At 41.0% G+C, this 27,201-nt stretch overlaps 1 protein-coding gene across 1 annotated transcript in view; it reads left to right on the forward strand.

The window, feature by feature from the left end:
• The window catches only part of cacna2d2a (calcium channel, voltage-dependent, alpha 2/delta subunit 2a), a 379,664-nt gene that overhangs the window by 203,050 nt on the left and 149,413 nt on the right, over positions 1-27,201 (forward strand). Inside the window, exon 5 of the mRNA XM_062996697.1 lies at positions 16,394-16,422. Coding sequence (XP_062852767.1) covers positions 16,394-16,422 — 29 coding nt within the window. The remainder of the gene's footprint in view (positions 1-16,393; positions 16,423-27,201) is intronic.

Here is a 27,201-nt window from a genome sequence, read left to right on the forward strand (position 1 = left end):
ACAAGCACAGTTAGGTAAGCTCAACTTGCGGATTCGAACCGGGGTTGGTGGCAGACCGGCCAAGCGCTTAACAAAGTCGCCACCCAGCGGTTACTGAATCCAAATACAATATTCAATAAGAGTTTCTGCAGCGAGGTAGCACCAGCGCCACACAGTGGTCCGGTGCGCACCCGCTAAGCTAATGGCTAAGGGAACAACAAGAGGCAGTTCGAGGACTGCGCGGCGTCGCACCACCCTATTTCTAGGAAGACGAAAGAAAACCTCAATACCTCAAACCTTGCGGTTTCTACATGCCCGAATGGCCTTATGCCACCAGGGCTACCACCTAAGGCTACGAAAACGGCGTGGGCGAGCTACCACAGGCAACAAGAAACAAACAAAAGGTGCGACACCCGCCGCTGTGTGATGCTGGCTTAAATAATCATCCCCACAGCTGCGGGTGATCAGCCCTAATTGGTGACCCACTACTTATGGCCTTGTTTTCTGAGCTCTGTAAGACCTGTTTCGCTGGGAACCCGGGGCACGTTCACCAGCTACTACAGGCTTCGTTATAGGAATAATGTTTAACCAGTTGTACAGTGATGTTTAAGATGTTTACTTTTGCTCCGTAGCCTTTTACATTCAAGTGTTTAGAACTTAGGAATGATCCATTGCAGTGGTGGCTGCTGGTCTTTCAAAGAGGGGAAGCTCATTGTTGGCTTACATCATAAAATTTGTCAATTTATTTATACATAAATTCTGCCCTCCGTTCCTTTTCAAGAAAATGGCCTGTGATCCTATTGTACCAAGTAGGCGTCTTTTCCAGGGACTTGACCAGTGTCCTGAAACAAATACTATGAGTGTGTTTTATTTACACAATGAACAATGGAAATGGTCAAGTAATTTCACCAAGCAAATACCAAGAAATGGGTTGCAGTTTGTCTTTCGACTTGACTCGCAAAATCCGCGATGGGACTGAAGCTTCCAGTGATTAAGTGAAGGTGTAGATCTCAAAATAGCTGTCAATCAAAATGGGATTCAGCCTTTCGACTGATCCTCCAATCATCTTGCAGAAGCTCCGCGTCCAGACCCGCCCACAGCTCCATTCACCCCCAGAGACGCTCAGCGTCCGGGGGCGGGACAAAATCGTGGCATTTATCGAATGACCGACGAGTTTTGAAGCAATTAAAAAAAACGTTCCATGCAGTCCCGTTGAAGTGAATAGACGCTCAGCTTCTACAGGCAAATGCATTGACGCTACGGGGGTTAACAAAATCGAGTCAGTCGATTTGTGATAAGTAGCTGATTCTGAACGAACTCGTCTTCGAGATGAACGTGTTCTAATGCATTAGTAGTCAATTAAATGTTAACACAACTGTACATATTTGACCATTTAATTTTTGACATTTTAGGGGAAGCTGAGCTTCCCTTGCAGTCTTAGAGAAATCGCCACTAATCCATTGCCTTTACCATGATTGCTACTTGTTGCATTAAAAAATAAATGTGTAAAATCTTTCCTGGATGCTGTTTGTCTTAGTGGTATAAAGTAGGCTGTGTATAAAGTAAAAAAATAAAATAAAGGTTTCTGCTCGCTGCAGGGAATGGATAAAAGACAGTGCCTTAGTCTTTGTTATCTCTCCTTTCTCCTTCATTCAGCTCCACTCCGCGGTCAGTGTATGGTCTAATGAAGAGCAGCAAATGAAATGTGTGATTGTGTTTGATAGGAAGTCGGTTTCCATTAGTGGGCCATTGTACACTCAGTGATGGAGCTCTCTGGAGTCAGAGTGCCTGGAGAGCTTCTCCAAATGGAGTGGTGTGTAGAGTCAACAAGCTTGTGCTGTTTGTCGAAGTTTGTAAAGATCAAAAAGTGTCCTTGCTCTGCTTACTACGCCATAACCAAATAAAGAGATTAATTAAATTGATACATTAAAATGATTTAAAATAAATAAGCATGCTTTATTGCTGCGCTTATGCTTGAGACTTTAACTGTAATATGGTTTGCTTTCATGTGCTTGCATTTTTAAATGTCATCAACTTTGTTATCTCCATTAAGACTTGAAGCTAAATGTGTTGCGGAATGTGACATTTAAGAATATAGTCATAGAAGGATTTTTTTTTTCTTTGTTTATTTTTAGAAGGATATTCATCAAAACTAGAATAAATCCTTATAATGTGTGTATTTTTCTAGTAACTCAAAAAGTCTTACATTTATTTTATAAAACTATTTTTTAATTTAATTTTTGGCCATGTCTGTGTCTTAACTAGCTTTATTTGATAATCACCTGCAAAAGCAGATTCTGCATCTGCTAAGCACTTGTTGGCAGATTATACTCTCTCACTTACTTTCTTAACCACTTGTTCAATTAGGGTTATGGGGTTTTATCCTCAAAGCTGATGTGTTAGAAGTGGGAAAGGATCATGGGCGATCAAGGCTCATTGATGCACGTGGGGACCGAAGGCTGACCCGTGTGGTCCGATCCAACAGACGAGCTACTGTAGCTCAAATAGCTGAAGAAGTTAGTACTGGTTCTGATAGAAAAGTGTCAGAATACACAGTGCATCACAGTTACAGGGCTGTTTTGGCAGCAAAAGGGGGGCCAACACAATATTAGGAAGGTCATAATGTTATACCTGGTCTGTGTCAAAAGGAACACAAGCACAAGATATTAACCACTAACAAAAAGGGAAAGTGGCAAATAAAATATGTGGGACAAGAATGAAAACAAATTAAATTAACAAATTATCAACTTAATGACACGAAAGAAAATCTGCAGCCTGCAATGGACAAAATGGATAGAACAGGGATAGTGCAGAACTGAGAATTGGTAGTCACAATATTACAGCAACTCAGCTCTTGGAGGAAATAAAAGATAGGGTAGCCTCAAAAACAACCAGGGCTGGCAATACACGAGCTGTCCAACAAAGGAGCTGGCAAGTTTGAGAGGGAGAAATTGTTCTGTATAGGAAAATTCCCACCTGAAGTGAATTAACAACAATTAAGAGAATTATTAGCCTCTGTGTCTCTCTGTTGGTTGTAATAGCCATACAGAAGGACATAACTCACAAATTCACTTAGGAGATGAGCTACATTATAGTGATAGCTAGTTAAACTCGCCATTGTTGCCAGGATGTGGCCTTTGCTTTCCCTTTTCTGCTGATAGATCAAATTAGGGCACATGGGGAGCAAGTGTTATGCAATAATAAATTAATTAGTGGGTCTCAAAGCCTTTTCCATGGATAACACAGACCACTGCCATTTAAATGTCAAAATATCATGACTTATCACAAAGTGTTCTCTCTGTTCATGTGGATACAGCCAGAGTGTTTCAGTATGAATGTATTAAACTGTGTGTAGTGGTGAAGAAGACCTTCAATGTATTTAACAGGGGTGCTAAAGAAGTGTTGATGATATTGAGTTGAACTGCTCTTACAATCTTGTCAAGTACCGAACTTGGAAACACTCATGATGAAGTCTTAAGTGTGAAGCTTACATCCTTTTAGATCTCCGTGCATTAGCAAGTCTGTGACTACTTAATTCCATAGAAGATAAGGTCAGTGAGTAAAAAAGTGTAGTTTAATAATAAACTAAACTATGCTGTGCAATAGTATGCTAGGAAACACTGAAGGTTTTATTTTTTGATGTAACAAATGGGCTAGACGAGAGACGAGGGCAGACACACAAAAAGATGTTTAACATTTATTTCAAACAACAATAGACAAGACACACTAACACTTGACCTAAGCTAAATGCTAATCTAAAATCTAAACCCTGCACACTAACACAAATGCTAAAGCTAAACATGAACTAACACTAGCATGAGCAATCAAAATTCTCAAACAATAACCACTGCCCTGACAATCCTAACAAAATAGCCTCCGCTGAATGAAGGTCCTGGGTTCGATCCCCAGGCGGGCGGTCCGGGTCCTTTCTGTGTGGAGTTTGTATGTTCTCCCCGTGCCTGCGTGGGTTTCCTTCGGGAGCCCCGGTTTCCTCCCACTGTCCAAAAACATGCAGTCAAGTTAATTGGAGACACTGAATTGCCCTGTAGGTGAATGGGTGTGAATGTGTGTGTGTGTGTATGTTTGTGTATGTTTGTGTCTGCCCTGCGATGGACTGGCGCCTCGTCCAGGATGTTACTGTGTGTCTTGCACCCATTGAAAAGCTGGTATAGGCTCCAGCACCCCCTCCCCGCAACCCCAATTGGATAAGCAGTTAAGACAGTGGGTGAGTAAGTCAGTGAATGACCACAGCCTCACCTCAAATGCCTTGAGCACTTAACCTGCAATTAGGTTCAGCTGTGGGTCATTAGCTTCATTGACCAATCATCATGATAGGCGTAGCCACTAAAAACAAATCTACCTCCAACATGTGCTCCTGGAGAAAGGGGCGTGGCACATAAACATGAACTCTGGGAGCACAAAGAGGCTGGGTGTGTGATATTTGCTACTCAGTAGACCATAAATCAGTGCCTACCAAATATTCAACCGAATATAAACAATGGTTACAACTGGAGGTACATTTTATTATTATTATTTTTATTATTATTATTATTATTATTTCTTATGTTGTTTTATTTATTTATTTGTTTATTTATTTACAGCATTCATTCATTATCCTGGTCAGGGTTGCAGTTCACTAAGCAAAAGACAGGAACAACCCTGAACAGGGCACCAGTCCATTACATGGCAAACACACACACATATACACACACTTAGGGAAATTCAGTATCTCCAAGTAACCTGACTGCATGTCTTTGGACTGTGGGTGGAAACTGGAGCAGACACTGGGAGAACATGCAAACTCCACACACGAAGGGCCCAGATTACTCCACCTGTCATTCAAACCCAGGACCTTCTTGCTGTGAGGGGACAGTGCTTAAGTTTGTCATAAAATGCTTAAGGCTACATGCTACATGCTTACAGTGTTTCATTTAATATTATTAACACACTAATATAACTCATACATAAAGTATTATGCTTCATGATTTTTACTGGCATTAGTAGTGGCTATTAGGATGTTTCTATCGAGACAACTTAGGGTAAAGTATACACGTTTATAAAATATGCAAAAAAAAAAAAAAGCTTTCAGTGAAGATACAAGAGTGGACAGGAGGACAAATACGATGTAGAGCGGAGGCGACTGTTTCTATAGCAACATGCAGTGTCCCAGCTCTAATGCAAATGAAGGAGGGCGATTACTGGTCACGTGACCTCATCCAGTTAGAGTTGTGCAGAAATGAGCCCGAGGCATGTGGCATGCTCGATTTCCTTCTCAGATAACGCTGTGTGCACACATGTTCACGAATAAGTCACACTGGGTCATCAGTAGACCTACTCGTGTTTCTATTTGTGTGTGTTTTGGCTGGTTAATTGCTGGTAATGCATTTGTCTTTAACCCAAAGTTGGAGACAGAGACAGACCAGGAGAGAGAGACTGAATGTAGAGGTTCTGCCAGCTCAGCAGAAACAGGAGGACAGATTTAGCAAGCATACACACGTGTCTGTATCTGTGTGCTGTCTGTGTGTGCTGTGTTATTTTAATCCTCAATTTTACATCATTACAAATTAGAAAACAGTATGTTAGTTATACTTGGAGCCACTACTAATTCACAAGAAAATGTGCTTAATTTTACGGACCTTGTTTTTCAAAAATCACAGATTTCACAGATTTTTTAAGAAAGGTGCCACATTTTTATGACAGTTATTAAATAACACTCGTAAATTAAATGATGGAATCAATGGAAGCTACAATACACAGCACAGCCTACCTTAATAGTTAAAAGACGAAAATTCTTGTCCATTTTTTTTGACACACTCCCTCTGCGTCCACAGAATTGGTGGAAATGTTTCTAACTCAGTTACCCGAGTAGTGTTTTTAGCTGCTTCACACTTCGACATCTTGGAGCGTCTGTAGAGTTTGCTGAGTTTGTAAAGGAAGAAATAAACTAGCTGCTCAGGTGGTGCAGCTGTAAAATATACTAGCACACCAGAGCTGGGTTTTTGAATACATGGACTGGGTGGCTGGCTGGCTGAACAACGATTGGCTGTTTTTCATAGGATTACAACCCCTGCTGGCTGATTGATGGCGCCTGCACAGGGCTGAGGAATAATGCTGATCAGGGTGTGATCTCTGTGCCCAGTGCTGATTGGTATATATGAACTCGCCTCGTGCAAGTGAAAAATGCAGTCTGTACTGAGCACATGTCAGAGGGGGCGTGTGTCAGTTGAGAAGCGTCCTCAGTCAGCACTGGAGGGTTGAATCAGTGGAGGATGCAATCAGGGTAATTGGACATGACTAGATTAGGGGAGAAAATTGGGGGAAAAGGTTGGAGAAAAATTGTATGTAAGTAAAAAAGTGTATGAAATAAACTGTACATAGACAAACTATCTGGAGCATAATACTTTACTGGATTGTTCTGTTGAGGCACAGCACACACCACAGAGAGATGATCACGTGTGTAGAGAACCACACTTTTCTATTAATTATGGAATCCCCAAAGGGACAAAATGCACATCGTCAACAAACTACACAGAAAAGTCTGTTACACTAACTTAATTGCTGTCGGATAGCTAGGACCGCCTCATATTGCTCCTCATATTGCACCTCATATTTCATCTGCTACACGAATAAAACATGTTAAATGGCTTTTGATTTTCATGGCAAATTGCGTATTTCACAGCCCGTTACGTGATTTTCACTGTCGTGATTTAGGTAGGACCTTAGTTATACTGTTAACACTTGAGATACTTCTTATTTATTTATATTTTCTGAGGTTTAAAGCAATAAATCTGATCTTTAGAGGATTGTGTTTACACTGAAACAGATTTATTCTATTTTTGTGTATTCGATACATTTAGGGTGCTCAGGATTCAGGAGGCACAGCAATATATTGCACTGGCCCATTACCAACATGCTGGTTGGTGTCATGTCCAGGGTGTGTTATAATGATTCTAGGGATACCACCAAGACCCTGACCAAGTGGTAAATATATATACAGTATAAACCAGAGCACCCAGAGGAAACCCACGCAGACACAGGGAGATCATTCAAACTCCACACAGAAAGGACTCGGACAGCCCCACCTGGGGATCGAACCCAGGAACTTCTTGCTGTGAGGCGATAGTGCTATCCACCGAGCCACCATGCCACCCTGGGTCATAATTAAAAAATTATTGTTTTTTGCTTGTTTCACATTCCACTGCTTTCAACTTTGCACCAACAGTTTGGGGAAGGCCCTTTTCTGTTTCAGCATGACTAGTTCAGATGGTTTTGTTTGAACCAAAATCTAGTGGTGTGCACAGACCCTTAACCATAAACTCAATAAACACCTTTGAGATCAACTGAAAGGTTCAGACAAGACCTTCTGGTCTAACAGCTGTCTTACCTTACAAATGCTCTTTTGACAAGGCAAACATTTCCAGTCATACTTCTACTCAGGGCGGCACAGTGGCTAAGTGGGTAGCACTGTCGCCTCACAGCAAGAAGGTCCTGGGTTCGATACTGTTTCACTGTGCAAGTGAGGTGAATTAGAGATACAAAATTGTCCATGACTGTGTTTGATATAACCTTGTGAACTGATGAATCTTGTGTAATGAGTAACTACCGTTCCTGTCATGAATGTAACCAAACTGTAAAACATGACGTTAAGGTCCTAATAAACAAACAGTCATACTTCCACTCTCCTTCCCCATGGATCAGGTTTCATGTCCCCCTAAAGACCCCAGAATAGCAAACACTGTGCTAATGTATTTTGGCGCTTTGTGACAAACCAAGATGCTATTACGAGAATAAATATGCTGGCACGTGGACTGCTCAAGATATAGTCAGCATGAGTATACACAGAGGAGCAGACGTAAAACACACACACACACACACACACACACACACACACACTGCAGGCCCACAAGAAACATCCACACTGCTGCCAGAAGGATGGTCTCAGCAGACAAGTGCTATTTATAGCAAACCCTTCTATTTTTTTAGTCTTGCTTGCTTGCTCACTCAACTCACTTCCACACTCACTCATTCACACAACAACACACACACACACACAAACTGTCCTTCTTTCATGCCTTTGCCTATAGTCAGGTGTGCGAGGACATCACCCTTTCTGCTGTTCCGACAATTAAAAAATGAATGAATTAAATGTATTTAACACTAAATACCATTATATAACTAATATAACTATAACTAGCCATAACATTAAAACCACCTCCTTGTTTCTACACTCACTGTCTATTTTATCAGCTCCACTTACCATATAGAAACACTTTGTAGTTCAATTACTGTCCATCTATTTTTCTACAAACTTTGTTAGCCCCCTTTCACCATGTTCTTCAATGGTCAGGACCATGTCCACTCACTGTCCACTCTATTAGACACTCATACCTAGTTGGTTCACCTTGTAGATGTAAAGTCAGAGATGATCGCTCATCTATTGCTGCTGTTTGAGTTGGTCATCTTCTAGACCTTCATCAGTGGTCACAGGACGCTGCCCACAGGGCGCTGTTGGCTGTATATTTTTGGTTGGTGGACTATTCTCAGTCCAGCAGTGACAGTGAGGTGTGCTCATACCAGCACAACACACACTAACACACCACCACCATGTCAGTGTCACTGCAGTGCTAAGAATGATCCACCACCCAAATAATACCGGCTCTGTAGCGGTCCTGGGAGAGTCCTGACCATTTAAGAACAGCATGAAAGGGGGCTAACAAAGCGTGCAGAGAAACAGATGGACTACTGTCAGTAATTGTAGAACTACAAAGTATAAAATGGACAATGTGTGTAGAAACAAGGAGGTGGTTTTAATGTTATGGCTGATCGGTGTATATATACATATATTAAATGTAATGTGCAAAACAGCTGTTTTATAGAACAGTTTAATTAGGTTTACTGAAAGAAGCTGTGTGAGATCCTTTGGGCCTTTTTTCTTTTCTTTTTTTTTTAATATTCTGGGCTAATTAGAATACATTCAACCTTTCAGATCAGCCAGAATCACAGAATCATATTCATTTGGGGGCACTAAAAATCTTGCTCTTGACAAATTGGCTAATTATAAATAGCCTAATTTGATCTGCTTTAAGATGATTTTCCTATTTATATAATGATTCTTGTCCAGTGTTTACTGTGTGGAAACAGCAAATGTGCTTAATAAAATACTGTTTTGCCAGATAAAGGTCAAGGTGTTCATGAAAATATTGATATTCCTTTAATTCTTTAATGTTTCTAGATGATTGCCCTATTGATTATCTATATCTGTTATTTATTACTAACAGGAAAATAGAATTCATTTTATGAAGTAAATGACATGCTATTAAATTTGTGGCAGCAGTTTGGAAACGGTCCTTTTCTGTTCCAACACAACTGCGCCCCTGTGCACAAAGCTAAGTCTATAAACGTAAGACAATACATGGTGCCCAATACATCGATTGTGATCTACCAGTCGATCGCACAGTGCACGCTGGTAGATTGCGCGTCATTCAAACAGGTCAACGTGCTTGACATGAAATGTGGCCACTGTTTCTTTAATTTGCGTTTTTTTACCATAGCTACGCCTCAGCCCGCCTAAAGCACTGCTAATCTTGAAAGTTTTCATTCATCAGTAGCCAGTTTGCACCATTTTTACATTTTTTCTTTTGTAACCTACACTGTTTGTGAAGACAATTTTGGAACTTGCTGGCTGAGGAAGAATATCCAAACATAAGAAAATGTGCCACATATTTCACATCATTTTTGAATGAACCTACTTGTATGAATCAGACTTTTTCAACATGAATATAATTAAGTCTAAATATTGGTCCTTTACTGATGAACACTTGGAAAACTGCTTGAGAATTTGCTTCAGCACCTACAGTGTATCACGAAAGTGAGTACATCCCTCACATTTCTGCAAATATTTTATTATATCTTTTCATAGGACACCACTATAGAAATAAAACTTGGATATAACTTAGAGTAGTCAGTGTACAACTTGTATAGCAGTGTAGATTTACTGTCTTCTGAAAATAACTCAACACACAGCCATTAATGTCTAAATGGCTGGCAACATAAGTGAGTACACCCCACAGTGAACATGTCCAAATTGTGCCCAAAGTGTCAATATTTTGTGTGACCACCATTATTATCCAGCACTGCCTTAACCCTCCTGGGCATGGAATTCACCAGAGCTGCACAGGTTGCTACTGGAATCCTCTTCCACTCCTCCATGATGACATCACGGAGCTGGTGGATGTTAGACACCTTGAACTCCTCCACCTTCCACTTGAGGATGCGCCACAGGTGCTCAATTGGGTTTAGTTCATCACCTTTACCTTCAGCTTCCTCAGCAAGGCGGTTGTCATCTTGGAGGTTGTGTTTGGGGTCGTTATCCTGTTGGAAAACTGCCATGAGGCCCAGTTTTCGAAGGGAGGGGATCATGCTCTGTTTCAGAATGTCACAGTACATGTTGGAATTCATGTTTCCCTCAATGAACTGCAGCTCCCCAGTGCCAGCAACACTCATGCAGCCCAAGACCATGATGCTACCACCACCATGCTTGACTGTAGGCAAGATAGAGTTCTCTTGGTAATTCTCACCAGGGCGCCGCCACACATGCTGGACACCATCTGAGCCAAACAAGTTTATCTTGGTCTCGTCAGACCACAGGGCATTCCAGTAATCCATGTTCTTGGACTGCTTGTCTTCAGCAAACTGTTTGCGGGCTTTCTTGTGCGTCAGCTTCCTTCTGGGATGACGACCATGCAGACCGAGTTGATGCAGTGTGCGGCGTATGGTCTGAGCACTGACAGGCTGACCTCCCACGTCTTCAACCTCTGCAGCAATGCTGGCAGCACTCATGTGTCTATTTTTTAAAGCCAACCTCTGGATATGACGCCGAACACGTGGACTCAACTTCTTTGGTCGACCCTGGCGAAGCCTGTTCCGAGTGGAACCTGTCCTGGAAAACCGCTGTATGACCTTGGCCACCATGCTGTAGCTCAGTTTCAGGGTTTTAGCAATCTTCTTATAGCCCAGGCCATCTTTGTGGAGAGCAACAATTCTATTTCTCACATCCTCAGAGAGTTCTTTGCCATGAGGTGCCATGTTGAATATCCAGTGGCCAGTATGAGAGAATTGTACCCAAAACACCAAATTTAACAGCCCTGCTCCCCATTTACACCTGGGACCTTGACACATGACACCAGGGAGGGACAACGACACATTTGGGCACAATTTGGACATGTTCACTGTGGGGTGTACTCACTTATGTTGCCAGCTATTTAGACATTAATGGCTGTGTGTTGAGTTATTTTCAGAAGACAGTAAATCTACACTGCTATACAAGTTGTACACTGACTACTCTAAGTTATATCCAAGTTTCATGTCTATAGTGTTGTCCCATGAAAAGATATAATGAAATATTTGCAGAAATGTGTACAGAATAGTTACATGTGCAAAAATATTATAAAATAGAATAAAATATTAATAAAAACAGCAAAATAAGAACAATAAAAATTATAATATTTACATTAATGAGGTAGTAAAAACGATCAGTTTGTGTGTGTGTGTGTGTGTATGTGTGTGTGTGTGTATGTGTGTGTGTGTGTATGGGACATGGTCACCCACTGTCCCTCACCTGGTGGCAGGTGTGTGTATAGAGTGCTGCTAGTGTGCAGCTCTCTTTGTGCTCCCCCAGTAGGTGCGGCAGTTTGTCGGGGTCTGGGAGGGAGGTAAAGTTGGGGAGCACAACTCTCTTTCTCTCTCTCTAACACTGTGTGAAGCTGTAAACTATAAGTAGGGAGCTGCTGTGAACATTTAGCTGATGAGATAAAAACAGAAAGCGTGGATATGGACTGTGCTTCTCTTGACTCAGACAGTGTGTGGGGGGTCCCATGTATGCTTGTTTAGTTTAGAAGGATGAAGATGTTTCCCTCTGTGCACACACATCTGTGCTGAGATGCAGAGCTTTACCCTGTACAGAGGGGTTTGATAGGAACTAAAATGAGTATCTCCAATGTCTTAAGTAAACATTGTGTAAATCATGTTAGCTTTGTTAGCCCCTTTTCATGCTGTTCTTCAATGGTCAGGACCCCCACAGGACCACCATAGAGTAGGTATTATTTGGGTGGTGGATCATTCTCAGCACTGCAGTGACAATGACATGGTGGTGGTGTGTTAGTGTGTGTTGTGCTGGACTGGGCGGCTATATGAACAACGTTTGGCTGTTGTTCATCCAAGGAAGGAGCCAGATAGGGACCGGATAACTGATGCAATTACGACCTCTGCTGGCTGATTGAAGGCGTCTGCACAGAGTCGAGGAATAATGCTGATCGGGGTGTGGCTCTCCGTACACAAAGGCTGATCCACATATGAACTCTCCTTGTGTAGGTGATAAGATGCAGTCGGCTACTGCTCTTGTGTCAGAAAGGGCGTGTGCCAGTTTGCTCTCTTCAATTGAGGCGGGGGTCAGCACCAGTAGAGAGGAAGCATCATGCAATTGGGTAAAATTGGACGCACTAAAATCGGGAGAAAATGATTAATAAAATTACATAAAAGTAATTCTGTTTAAATACACTTTGTTTTATCTGACAAGCTCAGGGTCAGGTGTCTAAATACTTTTGGCCATATCGTGTATCAGCTTGCCATTTACTTATGTAAAGGTCAATGCATGACACCCCCACACGCTACAGATCTTTAAAGCCGAAAGAGGGCTGATTAAAATAAGTGTGTTATGGATTGAGGAATAAATCTGGGAGCGCTACAGATTGCTGAGTGTTCATTCAGCCATTACGATTGTCTCTGTCCCTGCTGTCATCACACAGACTGGAATCTGGTGTGTTTGCCTTGGCAGCATGAGGAAGAGCTGGAGAACAGCCAAAATAAAAAGTGAGAAGGCAGAGAAGGGTTAGAGAGAGAAAGGTTGAGACATAATAGCAAAACTGACACTAATATCTCACACTTAGCCATCCAGCACCTCACTGCCCTTGAGATCCTGTCCTCTTTGTGGATAGGAAGAAAACCCAAGTGAAGAGGATTGGAGAGGACAAAAAAAGAAGATTAAAAAAAAAGAGATTGAGGTGAGACGAAAAAAAGAAGTAGAGGAGAAAGAATGAGAAGAGACGAGAGTGGAAGGAAGAAAAAAGGAGGCAAAAGAAAAAGAAAAGGTTGCCAGAATAGAGAGTTTGACCAGGAGGGGAGTGGAAAGTGTGGAGAAGAGAGGAGGAGAAGAAGAATAGGGAAGGAGAAGAAAAAAGATAAAGGCTGCTTGCAGAGATGAGCAGCAGGGAGACTCAGTGTGAGTCTGGTTCCATTAGACGCGATGGATATGGCACTTTCAACCTCCGTTTAAACTTCATTACACAATACACATCAGTACTCTGAATATAGAGCAGCCAGCATGGCATCTGAGCGCTATATTTGGAAATGAGGTTCCAAATGCAGAGGCTGATGTTAATACGACACTGCTTTGCGATGAGAAAAAGAAATTTGCTTAATTTGTGTTATACTCGGTTCTCATCATGCCAAGGTCATTTTAGAGCCATAAAAATGTTGGTTGTTGGATTCCAGAAAATTTTAATAATCAGTTTTTTTTCTTTTGGTCACTTCTATACTTACGCATTGCTTGGCACTTTTTGTGGTGCAGTTTTTGTACCAAATGCCCTTCCTGACAACCATTATATAATTTTTTTCCTATGTATTTATGGATTTGTTTTCCGCTGCTGGGAATCCCTATTGCATTTGAGGAGGGTATATTTGCCTGCTCCACCCCCCTTCCGACACATCAGCAGTCCTCAACCTCTTCTTCTATGCCCGTGCTTTGATGGATTCACACATGAGGCTCATCCACTCGGTCACTCACTTGGTCACCTTAACCCCACCCACTTAGTTTGGTCTTTTACCACCCTGCAGGCACTGCCAGTCGGTAGCAGAGCTGAGATTCGAACCAGGGTGTTCAGAATAACCCTCTTATTTTTTATCCAGGCTTGGGATCAGCTCTAAGAGCGCACTGACCTCCCACTGGCTATGCTGTTTCAGCCATCCCCACCATCCTTCCTTGGACATTAGTCAATCATGTCCTCAGCAACGCTGAGATTTAAACCCTGAACCTCTGTATATCATTGGTAGTGAGCTAGCAAACTTTACCGCTGCACCACCTGAATGCCCAACCAGTGTCTCATATTTATGATTAAATAGAAAATACACAGAAATAAATTTAATCTAAAAGTCAGCATGAGCTTAATATTAAAATCCAACTACAATTATGCTGTATATAGTAGTATGGCCAAAATCTATGTGGACTCCTTGCTCAGGCATAACAGCATCCACTGTTGTGATAAGGCTTTCCAAAATATTTGTGTGTGTGTGTTTTTGTGTGTGGGAATTTATAAACAACCTCTATATTATTAAGATAGCAATTGTCTGGCATCAGGCACTTCAGGCAATCTCAGCTCTGTCATCCGGCTGGGCTGGGCATCCACATGAACAACGATCGGCTGCTGTTCACAGGGTGGGTAAGCCAGACCAGGGTTCCTCATAACTGGTGCAATTACGACCTCTGCTGGCTGATTAATGGCACATGCACAGAGTTGGGGAATAATGCTGATCAGGATGTGGCTCAGGCTGATCCGCATATGAACTCGCCTCATGCAGGTGAAAAGATGCAGTCGGTACTGCACATGTGTCGGAGAGGGCGTGTGTCATTTGCGAAGCTCCTCAGTCAGCAGTGGAGGGTTGTATCGGTAGAGGGGAAGCGTAATGCAATCAGGGTAATTGGATACGACTAGATTAGGGGAGAAAAATATAATCAAATAAGTATAGCTAAATGTAACTGAATTGGACATAAATTGAACAAAATTGGATTGTACTAGACTAGACTACATTGAATTGAACTAAACTGAACCTAATTTAACTAAGCTTATTGGTACCATCACTCATTTAAACCTGAATACAGTCGAATCCGGTTAATCGGACCACATCGGGACGCGATCGTTTTGGTCCTAATAACCGGCTGGTCCGATTACACGAACATGCCCTATGTTACAATACGGGACGTGCTATAATTTATGTAACATATTAAATGTTTATTAAACCTTTATTTTGCGATATACTGTACACGTATAGCGAACGTACAAACAAGAACTACTGTTGCTTACGAACTTTGTTCATTGAAAAATAAATTTGCAAACAAGTTTTTCGAAACGATCTACAACACAATGTATAGGTACTCAGCATGCGAAGCATAATAAAAAAAAAAGTTCTTACTAAATTCCAGTCAACGTTTGAAGAACTTATCCAGTGTGATCTGACGCGTTAATCGTGATTGACAGGAGGGAATTCCTTGCACGTGTTGCCGGACACTCTTGTTTACGCTTGACTTCATTTCGCAGAAAAGCGGAGATGCAGATGGATCCAATAACCACGCTGCTGGCTACTGGGTGCTTCGTTGTGGGAAAGAAAGTGGTGGGCGTGTTCACCTCCCGCTGGTTTTGCTCTTGTCAACACAACTTTTCGGATTTCCTGACCTTTGATAAAAGCATAAATTCTCCCGGGGAGCCCAGGAATTCTCCCATATCTCGCTGACCCGCTTTGCATCCGCTCTAAGTGGCGACTTGTGGCTTCTTTTTCTTATTCGCTCTCACGTTCTTTGGTCCGATTAAACAGAATTTTGGTCCAAATAAGCGAATAACATTACACGTACATAATAGGATTTGTTTCGGTACTTTAGGATTCGGTCCGAATAAGCGGCTGGTCCGATTAACCGGTGGTCCAATTAACCGGATTCGACTGTACATTAATATTGTGGCTTTAATCAAGCTGGATGGTCAATGAATAATTGAAATATAGAATAAAATATATACAGTGCTATTGAGCATATTGTAGAATTAAGTCCAAAACCTTGAGGAATGATGCAGAGCTTCTTCAAAACTCATGTTTGCATGTTTTTGTCAACAAAACTCAATAAGCATGTCATCTCAAACCAGAGTGATATTCTGAAATGTCATCTATCAATTCTGTTGTAGCAACTTTATTCCCTATTTGACCCAGAGCGGTTTTTCGTTCCTCACCAAAACATTCTAAACACAAATCTATTTAACAATAATGAATTCCTTCCTCACAGGATCAAAATTGCTCTGTTTTCAAAATCACACTAAATGACAGAGCGCATTATGAGATTATGACTTGTCTTGTGAGCGTGCCCCGAGGAATGCTTCATTATTTCATTACTGTGATCTTTTATTATCAAGCAATGAGCATGTCAAAAACCAATCCTCCAACCCTTCAGGGACATTTCTTCTCTTACTTATACGTCTGCACTGCCCATTCATAATGGCGTGATCAGACAGAGATTGGTTTGGGGCTGAAAATGGGTATTTAAGTGCAGTAAATTATTATATTGTTATAATGTATATATTTGTTTTCTCTTTTTTTACAGGCGGATTCTATCCAGTACTTCGACTCCAAGTTTAATTCAACTCAAAATGTAAGTCGTATTTTTAGCTTGTTTGCTCGTTTTGTGACTTGTTTTTGTTTATTGTTCTTATCTGGTTTCATGGTGAATTTGTTGACCTGGTTTCTGTCTGTCAGCAGGATTTCTATTTATTTTCCTTAGAATGCATACAGTCTACAGGAAATATGTAGTAAAGACAGATAGAACTAATGGATAGAACTGCATATAAAAATGGCCCTGATTTGACCTTTTTCCAGTATGTAAACCAGTGTTATTTCTGTCACAAATGTGTCAAGCAACAGCAAAAATATTTATATTTTTATACTGACTGTAGTCCATCTACTTCTCTACATGCTTTTTTAGCCTGCTTTCACCCTGGTCTTCAATGGTCAGGGCCCCCACAGGACCACTACAGAGCAGGTATTATTTAGGTGGTGGATCATTCTCAGCACTGCAGTGACACTGACATTGTGGTGGTGTGTTAGTGTGTGTTGTGCTGGTATGAGTGGATCAGACACAGCAGCGCTGATGGAGTTTTTAAATACCGTGTCCACTCACTGTCCACTCTATTATACACTCCTACCTAGTTGGTCCACCTTGTAGATGTAAAGTCAGAGACGATCACTCATCTATTGCTGCTGTTTGAGTTGGTCATTTTCTAGACCTTCATCAGTGGTCACAGGACGCTGCCCTTGGGGCGCTGTTGGCTGGATGTTTTTGGTTGGTGGACTATTCTCAGTTCAGCAGTGACATTGAGGTGTTTAAAAACACCATTAGCATTGCTGTGTCTTGTCCACTCATACCAGCACAACACACACTAACACACCACCAACATGTCATTGTAACTGAAGCGCTGAGAATGATCCACCACCCAAATAATACCTGCTCTGTAGTGGTCCTGGGAGGGTCCTGACCAGCATAAAAGGGGGCTAAAAAAGCATGCAGAGAATCAGATGGACTACAGTCAGTAATTGTAGAACTACAAAGTGCTTTTATATGGTAAGTGGAGCTGATAAAATGGACAGTGAGTGTAGAAACAAGGAGGTGGTTTAAATGTTATGGCTGATCAGTGTATAAACTCTTTCTCTAAATAAGATCTATATCTGTGCTCTTAATTCAAACCAAGCGTCAACTGTTGGAAATGAATTTAAATGGCATTTTAACCTTAATAGAACAAGGACATTTTTGTTGGCAATGGTTCGGTGGTTAATTATAATTAAGTCAATTCAAGTCAAATTTATTTGTATAGCACTTTTTACAAAGGACACTGTCTCAAAGCAACTTTACAGACTCCAGGACCAACAGACCAAAAACCCCTGTTGAGCAAGACGAGGGCGACAGTGGCAAGGAAAAGCTCCCTTAAAAATACAGGAAGAAACCATGAAAGGAACCAGACTCAGCAAGGACCCCTATCCTCCTTGTGCGGCCTGGAGGACAACACATAAATGAACCACACAAATCATACATACACAAAATTAAATTGAACTAAAAGTTATAACTAGCAAAAAATAATTGGAGTTCTTCATTATTAAGTTCAGTCTGAGATGAAGTCCATAGTGAGTTCTTGACATTTTTGGTGCAATTACACCAGGTGTCTGTCACATCTAGCAGGAGCAGCATTATTGGCACGGCAGTCTCGACAACCTTAGGTGGGTAAACAGGTTTCCATCAGAACCACCTCGGAGTAAAACAACAGAAAATGTAGTTAAAATGTGAAATTGTTAAGTGTAAAATGTCAGTTTTGCAGAGAGTAGGATGACACTCCGGGACCTCTAATTAATACAGCATAACTAAAAGGGAGAGCGAGCAGGTAACAAAGTCATAAAGATGAACAAGTCATGAACAATGGCACTTGGAAAAAAATAAGTCTGGAGGTGTGTGTTCTTAAGACCCTATAACATCTTTCAGATGGAAGAATGAAAAGAGATTGCGTCCAGGGTGAGTTTTGATGATGTCCTTCAGTGTGGGTTTTAATTGATGATCAGATATATCACAGCACTGTAATGTATTTGACACACTGTCAGTGTCTTTTTGTATACATGAAAGGTCACAGGACTTTTTCCCCAAAACTACTTGTCTGATTTATCATCCCTATGAAAACCCTGATTCCAGAAGTCAGCCGAGCACAAAAAGCAAAGCATGACTGAAGGGAAGGAGCGAACGAGGGAAAGAGAGGGAGAAAATGAGGGAGGAATAGCAGAGATGAAGGATTCATAAATCAAAGAGCGATTTTTGTTCTGTGGAGCAGGACAGTCATGTGATTAATGGCTGGCCACTTTAGGGACCGTCAACATCCCTAATTGGAGGACATCATTCATCATTAAGGAGGCTGAGGGGATGCTGCCCTGCGACACGCCCCTGTGACCCATGTCTTTTCCCCTATTGGTCTGAGAAGCTTGGGGCTGTAGGGCACAAAGTTAGTTTCACTATGAAAATGCGGGCACACACTTGTACACTTACACAGATTCAGATACAGAGACATACAGACATGCATACCAGTTATGAATTTGAGACGATTGTGGGAATTTGTACCTATTCCGTCAAAAGAGCATTTGTATGGCTGAGCACTGATGTTGGTCAGGAAAGCCTTAACTAATGTTCCAGTTCATTCCAGAGCTGTTCAGTGGGGCTGAGGTCAGGGCTCTATGCAGGTCAATGGAGTTTCTTTAGGAATGGGTCTTCCCTAAACTGTTGCTGCAAACTTGGAAGCAAATAAGCTTCTCCATACAATTGTTGTGGCAGGAAGGGAAAGGAGTGTCCTAATATTTTTGTCCATATAGTGTATTTTTTAAAGAGGTGTGAAAACGTAACAGATGTTACAGAGGTTCTGAACACCCAGGTTCAGTCTCAGCTCTGCTAACGGTCGGCTGGGCGCCATCTAGAGTACACAATTGGCAGTGCCTGCAGCAGACAGAATTGGCCATCGAGTCTGCTGGGTGGGAAAAGACCCGACTAAAAAGGGGATGGGGTCTTCAAACGCTGTACAAGGACCCTGGTTAGAAGCCTGAGGCATGTGTGCAGAAGTGGAGGAGCCTCATGTGCGAATCCACTAAGGCACGGGCGTAAAAACAGGGGTCGAGGACTGTGCATGCGTCGGAGGGGGCATGGAGCAGGCGAATATACCCTCCTCGAACGCAACCAGGGATCTCCAGCAGTGGAAGACTAATTGGCCAAGGGAGAAAATGCATAAATAAATAGAAAAAAACACAAAATAATATCATGTTGACATGAATCTGGAGATGAACTCCACTCTCTTATGCCGCATTAATCAGACAATTTTTATATTAATAATGAGAATTGATAATTTATTTAAACATATTAAATACACACACACATCCGATCATACCTAGGGCAATTTATATCTTAATTAACCCACACAGACACTGTGAGAACATACAAACTCCACACAGAAAGGACTTGGAACCCTTCCCCTGGTAATCGAACCAAGGACCTTCTTGCTGTGAGGTGACAGTGCTACCCACCAAGCCACCGTGCCACCCTGAGGAGGAATATTCTGATTCTAAATATTTTTAGAAGTTTTATTCACAGTAGACTGTCACACTTATCCCATTTTGTCCTTGGTCTTATGCCATCCCACCATCTCACTATCTCTTCCTCTGCAGAGTTTTTATCCTCTCCCTTAGGGCTGTCTCCTCCCTCCACCCACAGCTCCTCTAGTCTGTTCCTGTTTTTTTTTCCCTTTTCAGTATAGAAGTTGTAATTTTCCTCCCTGCGGTCCAATCTCTCCATCATTAGCTAGTCTAATGAGCATGCGTGGACAGATGTTGAGTTTTCCCTATAAGCATTTCGAGCAACTTTGGGATTGATGGACCACACGTTGCTTTAAGCCTGGAGATGACACATTGTTCTGACTTTCTGAGGAACCTTAAAGCCGTGTTTGATTTGCATAGAGGAGATTTGAAAGAATGAATTCCAAAGATGAGAATGATAAAGATATCAGAGTGGAAGATAAATGTAGTTGCTTTTTACAGTAGACTTTGTGTCAAAGCAACTAAACATATTCCATTTCCCAAAACCCATAATCAGCAGTCCAAGGGCAGGAACTCCCTTAAAATTATAATGATATTACACAACCAGACACAACAGATTAAATCAACAAATGCAAAATAAATAAAAGAAAGGCTTAGGATTATTTTTAAACGAATTACTTTAACAAATAAAGGTAATTAGAGTTCATCAGTCTTGAAATTAACTTTGGCAAAAGAGAGTCTGTGGTGGGTTTTGGGAACATTATATTGTTCCCGATTTTTTTGGATAAACATGGCAGTCCCAAAGAAACAAAAACTGGGCCGCTCAGGTGGCGCAGCGGTAAAACACACGCTGGAACCAGAGCTGAGATTCGATACGATGTATTCGAGATCTCAGCTCTGGTTCCAGCGTGTGTTTTTGTGCCGGCTAAGGCTGAGCGGCTACATGAACAACAATTGGCCTGTTGTTCAGACCTGGGTGGGACTAAGCCGGATAGGGTCTCTCTCTCTCATGACTGATGCAATTACGACCTCTGCTGGCTGATTGATGGCGCCTGCACAGAGATGAGAAAAGAGTGCTCTCAGGGTGTGTCTCTCCGTACACAATGCACTCGTCAAAGTATAGGTGATTAGATGCATACGCCATGCTGCCCACATGTCGGAGGGGGCGTGGGTTAGCTTTGTTCTCCTCAATCAGAGCAGGGATCGGCATTGGTGGAGAGGAAGCATGACGCAATCGGGCAATTGGACGCGCTAAAAAGGGTGAGAAAGGGGGGAAAATGCATAAAGAAAAAAAAAAAGAAAAAAAAACTGGACAGCAAATGCAAAAGATTTCAGGCACACTAGGAAAATGAACATTCAGAGGGAAGTGGGTACGTTTAATTTAAAGAAATATAATAATCTTCCTATTAGGATTATAAACTGGTGAGTGAATTTGGCAACATCTTAGTTTACACAACACTGTCAACAACAGATAATTAGTCACTTCAGTAAAACAGAAGTGTAATTGTTAGTAATCAGGAAGGTCTATTAAATTTTTATATGTTTTCTTACAAAAGAGTCCGCATATTTTTTTACTTTATCTGGCCCCAACAAGAAAAGTTTAGTCACCCCCTGTTTAGATGGTTGTGCAGTAGAAACCAGCGAGAGTTTATATCTTAAGGTCAGAAGCAACATTGTAAGAAACGAGGATCAGCACAATCTTAAATGCCTGTAGGTGCCACAACACAGCACAAATTGACTCATTCACACCTTTTTCACACATTGCTGAAACAGTGCTGGGGACAGAATGCTGGGATTTACACCAAATCTTCTGGGTCTCAGTGTTATGACCTCAAGCTGCTACACAATGTATTATAAACATTTCCCAAAAGCATTATGAACTGAAATGGCATTTTTGAAACATGCCAGCATTACAGCTAGACAAAATATATATCACAGCTTATGGTCGTTTTTTCTACCTGCTTAAGAAAAACATAAAAAAAAAGTTATTTCTCTGTTCTGATATGAAACGTTTGTCACAATGATTCATTTGAGACAATTAAACATAATACAACAAATAAATAATAATACATAATATTTGTACATAATTTATAATAATACAATCATTCATTTTTATTATTATTTTATTGTATTTTATTCTTATCCGTTTATCCAGTTAGGGTCGCTGGGGGATGGTGCTGGAGCCTATCCCAGCTTTTCAATGGGCACAAGGCACACAATAACACCCTGGACGGGACGCCAGTCCATTGCAGGGCAGACACACATACACACACCCATTCACCTGTAGGGCAATTCAGTGTCTCCAATTAACCTGACTGCATGTTTTTGGACTGTGGGGGGAAACCGGAGCTCCCAGAGGAAACCCACGCAGACACAGAAAGAACATGCAAACTCTGCACAGAAAGGACCCGGACCACCCCGCCTGGGGATCAAACCCAGGACCTTCTTGCTGTGAGGCGACAGTGCTACCCATTAAGCCAACGTGCCGCCCTATTAATAATTAAATACTTATTAATTAATTATCTATTATTAATAATTATAAATAATTATAATAATATAATATAATAATAATATAAATAATTATAATAATATAATATAATAATAATATAAATAATTAACTATATTATTTAACTATTAATTAATTAATATACTTATTATTAATTAACAACATAATAATGAATTCATTATGTAAGAATACTTTAAACAAGTTATAGCATTTATTTGTCATGTATACATATACACACATACAGTACAAAAAAATCATTTTCCACATATCCCAGCTCATTTGTAAGCTGGTGTCAGAGTGCAGGGTCAGCTATTATACAGCACCCCTTGAGCAAAGAGGGTTAAGGGCCTTGTTTAAGGGCCCAACAGTCTTTAAGCTACTGCCAAAGCATCTCAGACCACTCCGAAACTTTTTCTTTTTATCTGTTCAGATGTAAACTTGCTTTTGTATTTAGCACTGTCCCACTACATAAACCAGTTAACCATCAGCCTTGACTCACAGAAAGATGATCTTGATGATTTGCTAGATTTACAGGTCCTAATGCAGCAAAGCACACTCATATTCAAAAGAGATAAAATGAGAACTAAATTGCCACCAATGTTAGCTTCTCAGTCCACCAGCAATTGACAACCCAGAGTCAATAAAAGGTGACTAAAAAGTCAAAGCTGCATAACAGAAGTGCCAGGTTCAAAAGGTAATAAGCCACAAAAAAGGCTGGCAGAAAAAAGAGCTGGGCAGAGTCAAGCTCAGCTTCTCAGCCTCAAGAATGAGTATGGGGGGAAAAAAAAACAATGAGTCAGCGACGAGCTGGCCAATTAAGCCAGACTATAAAGGTCCTTAGCAAATGCAGTGAATTAACACTTAATGAGGTACAGAAAGAATAATTAAAGAAACTGGCTATTATGCCTGGCACATCACTACTAAGACTCGAGTTCGAATCTTACTGGTGCTATCGGCTGGCCAAACTTCAACAGACATGATTGGCTATGTGTGTGGTGGGGTGGCTGAAGATCTGCGATGGATTGATGCCCTGTCCATGCTGTTTTGGCCTTGCGCCTAGTACAGGGGTGCTCCTACTTCTGTGGCTTACGAAAGATAAATTTTTTTAGTCAACAGGTCATCGCATACTACTTTTTTAAATGCGCTTTAGTTGCCTATATTGATATTCAGCATTGCAGGGCAAGCAACTGAAAAAAAATTTGCACTGAATGGTATTAGCCAGGTTTATGTAGTCTGTAGAGTAGCTGCTGATGCCAATCCTCAAGCAGGCTTCCAAGTGTTCATCAGTAAGGTTGGACCGATATTTAGATTTAATCATTTTCATGTGGGAAAAAAGGCTGATTCACACAAGCAAGTTGATCCAAAAAATGCTGTCAAATATATGGCATATATATGTTTGGATATTTTTCCTCCTCCAGCAAGTTCAAAATTGTCCAGCAGAGGCCCTTGACTTAATATGAATGTCAGATTGTAGGGTTAAAATTTCTGTATGTAACATGAGATCTCAATATTTTCCGTCAGCCTCTTCCATGTATGAATGAAACAGCCGTCTTTGCTGTGGTCTTGCCCGAGTCTAACCGTTTTTGGTTTCTTTGTGCTTGGTTGTGCACTCAACTTCACAAACAGTGTAGGTTACAAAAGGAAAACTGCAAAAATGGCGCAAACTAGCTACTGATGAATGAAAACTTTCTAGATTAGCGGTGCTTTAGGCAGGCTGAGGTGTAGATATTGTAACAAACAGCAAATTAAAGAAACAGTGGCCACATTTCATGTCAATCACGTTTACCTGTTTAAATGAAGCGTGATCCACCAGCATGTGCTGTGCAATCGACTGGTCTTTCTCGATTGACATATTGGGCAGCCCTGGCCAAGTATTTCCTGGTGGAATCAGACCTGCCGCAGCTCTGACAGGACAGAATAAAGCAATGACTTTTTACATCACTGTACATATGAAGTTTGTAGCTACAAAATTTTTGACTAAACCAAAATCATTGCCTATTCATTTGGCAACCAAAAGAATGTCTTTAATTTGAAACACCAAAGATTCTGGTATTAAAAGCCAGATGGAAAAACTGGCTTCACCTATAATTTATTAGTTTGTCAGTGCCCTGCGAGCACAATCTTATTTACGCTAAACCACCGACATCTGCTTTCTGCAAGGAATTCGCCCAGAATATGTGACAGAGAAATAACTAATGGCTGTGCAACAGAGAGGTGACACCAGCAGCAGTCTACATTTATCATCTATTTGCAGTAAAATAAACAAATCTACAAATAGATTACTTGGAAGGGCGGCATGGCGGCTTAGTGACTAACACTGTCACCTCTCAGCAGGAAGGTCCTGGGTTTGATTCCCAGGTGAAGCCATACAGGTCCTTTCTGTGTGGAGTTTGCATGTACTCCCTGTGTCTGCAATGGTTTCTTCCCACAGACCAAAGACATGTAAGGTTGATGAATTGGCGATAGAAAATTGCCCATGATGGTGATTGACATTAAATTTGAACTTAAGAATCATGTAACCAGTAACTTACCTGTCCTGTCATCAATGTAACCAAAGTGTAAAACATGGCATTAAAATCCTAATAAACAAACAAACAGATTACTCAGAATATCAATGTTTTGGTGATGTAATTGTGTAAATTTTAAACTTAATTTAAAAATTAGATTAAGTGCATACTATTTTAAAATGAAATTGAGTGCATAGTAATTTACATTAAAAAAGATGTATTGATTGATTTTCTAATGTATACACATCAAAGGTATAAACAAATACATAAATAAATGTAATTAAATCATATGATCTTTCTCACTCATGTAATCACAATATAGCAAATATGACATGGACTTAGTAGTAGAAATAATTCTTGTAACACGACTGAGCTGAAAGCTTTGGATTATCCAGTATGAGACCATAAAAAGGATATTTAATATTTTACTCTCTCACACACACACAGACACACACACACACACACAGACACACACACACAGGCACACACACACACACACAAACACTTAACCTCATCATACAACCCCAAATCAGAAAAAGTTGCAAATAATAACATTTACTTTGACTTTTATTTCATTGCAGACAGTGTGAATACGAGATATTTCATGTTTTGTCTGCTCAATTTCATTTTATTTATTAATAAACATCCATTCCTGCATTTCAGGCCTGCAACACATTCCAAAAAAAGTTGGGACAGTAAAGGGACAGTTGGGACTAATTCATCCCAAAGGTTTTCTACTGAGGTCAGGACTCTGTGCAGGCCAGTCAAGTTCTTCCACATCAAACTCAATCATCCATGTCTTTATGGACCTTGCTTTGTGCACTAGTGTGCAGTCATGTTGGAACAGGAAGAGGCCATCCCCAAACTGTTCCCACAAAGTTGGGAGCATGAAATTGTACAAAATCTCTTGGTATGCTGAAGCATTAAGAGTTCCTTTCACTGGAACTAAGGGGCCGAGCCCAACTCCTGAAAAACAACCCCACACCATAACCCCCCCTCCACCAAACTTTACACTTGGCACAATGCAGTCAGACAAGTACCGTTCTCCTGGCAACCGCCAAACCCAGACTCGTCCATCGGATTGCCAGACGGAGAAGCGAGATTCGTCACTCCAGAGAACACGTCTCCACTGCTCTAGAGTCCAGTGGCGGCGTGCTTTACAGCACTGCATCTGCCGCTTTGCACTGCGCTTGGTGATGTAAGGCTTGGATGCAGCTGCTCGGCCATGGAAACCCATTCCATGAAGCTCTCTACGCACTGTTTTTGAGCTAATCTAAAGGCCACATGAAGTTTGGAGGTCTGTAGCGATTGCATGCCTAGGTGCTTGGTTTTACACACCTGTGGCCATGGAAGTGATTGGAACACCTGAATTCAATTATTTGGATGGGTGAGTGAATACTTCTGGCAGTATAGTGTATGTACACATTCTTAACTTCTCAAGGATAATGACCGGAAGTTAGTTTTGAACCTGTGTCCATTGATGTTTGATTTTATTGATGTGTAAATAAAAGACCTATACAAATTAAAATGCAATTGTGTTAATAATGGCTCATTTTAACATACTGAGTCCTACAATCACAAATGACGTTTTTGGTATTTTGAGTTTTTTATTAACTATAGACTGTTAATAGAGCAACATGGGTCCGGAGGACCTTGGTTTTGTTCTTTAGTAGAGTAGCAGGTAGTTTGGGTTTCTCATAATTCCACAGTTGGGGTGTAAACCTCAGCTGCAGTTATTTCTGGGCACTTTATTCACTTTAAAAACATTAAAGAATATGCAAACACGTATATTTCCTCCAAGTTCAAGTGGGCAAATAAAATAAATGTCAATAAATGTGTAATTCTTTTTACAAAAAGCCTTTATTCCAAATCCTGTAGCCTCTCACACCTTTAACAGACCTGGCAGGAGTACAGAAGTGATGCTGGTGATTAGGGTACAGCACTGAAAGATAAAGACCAGACTGAAAGAGTCTTCAAAATGTCATTCTTGGCCCCCGTAACCTTTAATTAAACCTTGAAAACGAGGAGATAAAATTAACGAATGGGGTAATGAATCGAGCAAAACAGGTGGTGTATGGCTGGAGAAAATGAACCAATCAGTCTTTCCTGGGTGGATTTTTAGCTCCTAATTAGAAGCTGCCTTGGTTAATTATGATTGGGCTCCACTATAAAAGGGGGAGAGGGGTGAATGCTCTCGACGGAATGACAATCCGGCTGAAAAATAAACAAATAAAGGACACTCAGCCGGGCCTCTCGTGGACAGAGAACATTTCCAAGCCAGAGGACATC

The sequence above is a fragment of the Trichomycterus rosablanca genome, chromosome 6, assembly GCF_030014385.1.
Source record: "Trichomycterus rosablanca isolate fTriRos1 chromosome 6, fTriRos1.hap1, whole genome shotgun sequence".
NCBI lineage: Eukaryota > Metazoa > Chordata > Actinopteri > Siluriformes > Trichomycteridae > Trichomycterus > Trichomycterus rosablanca.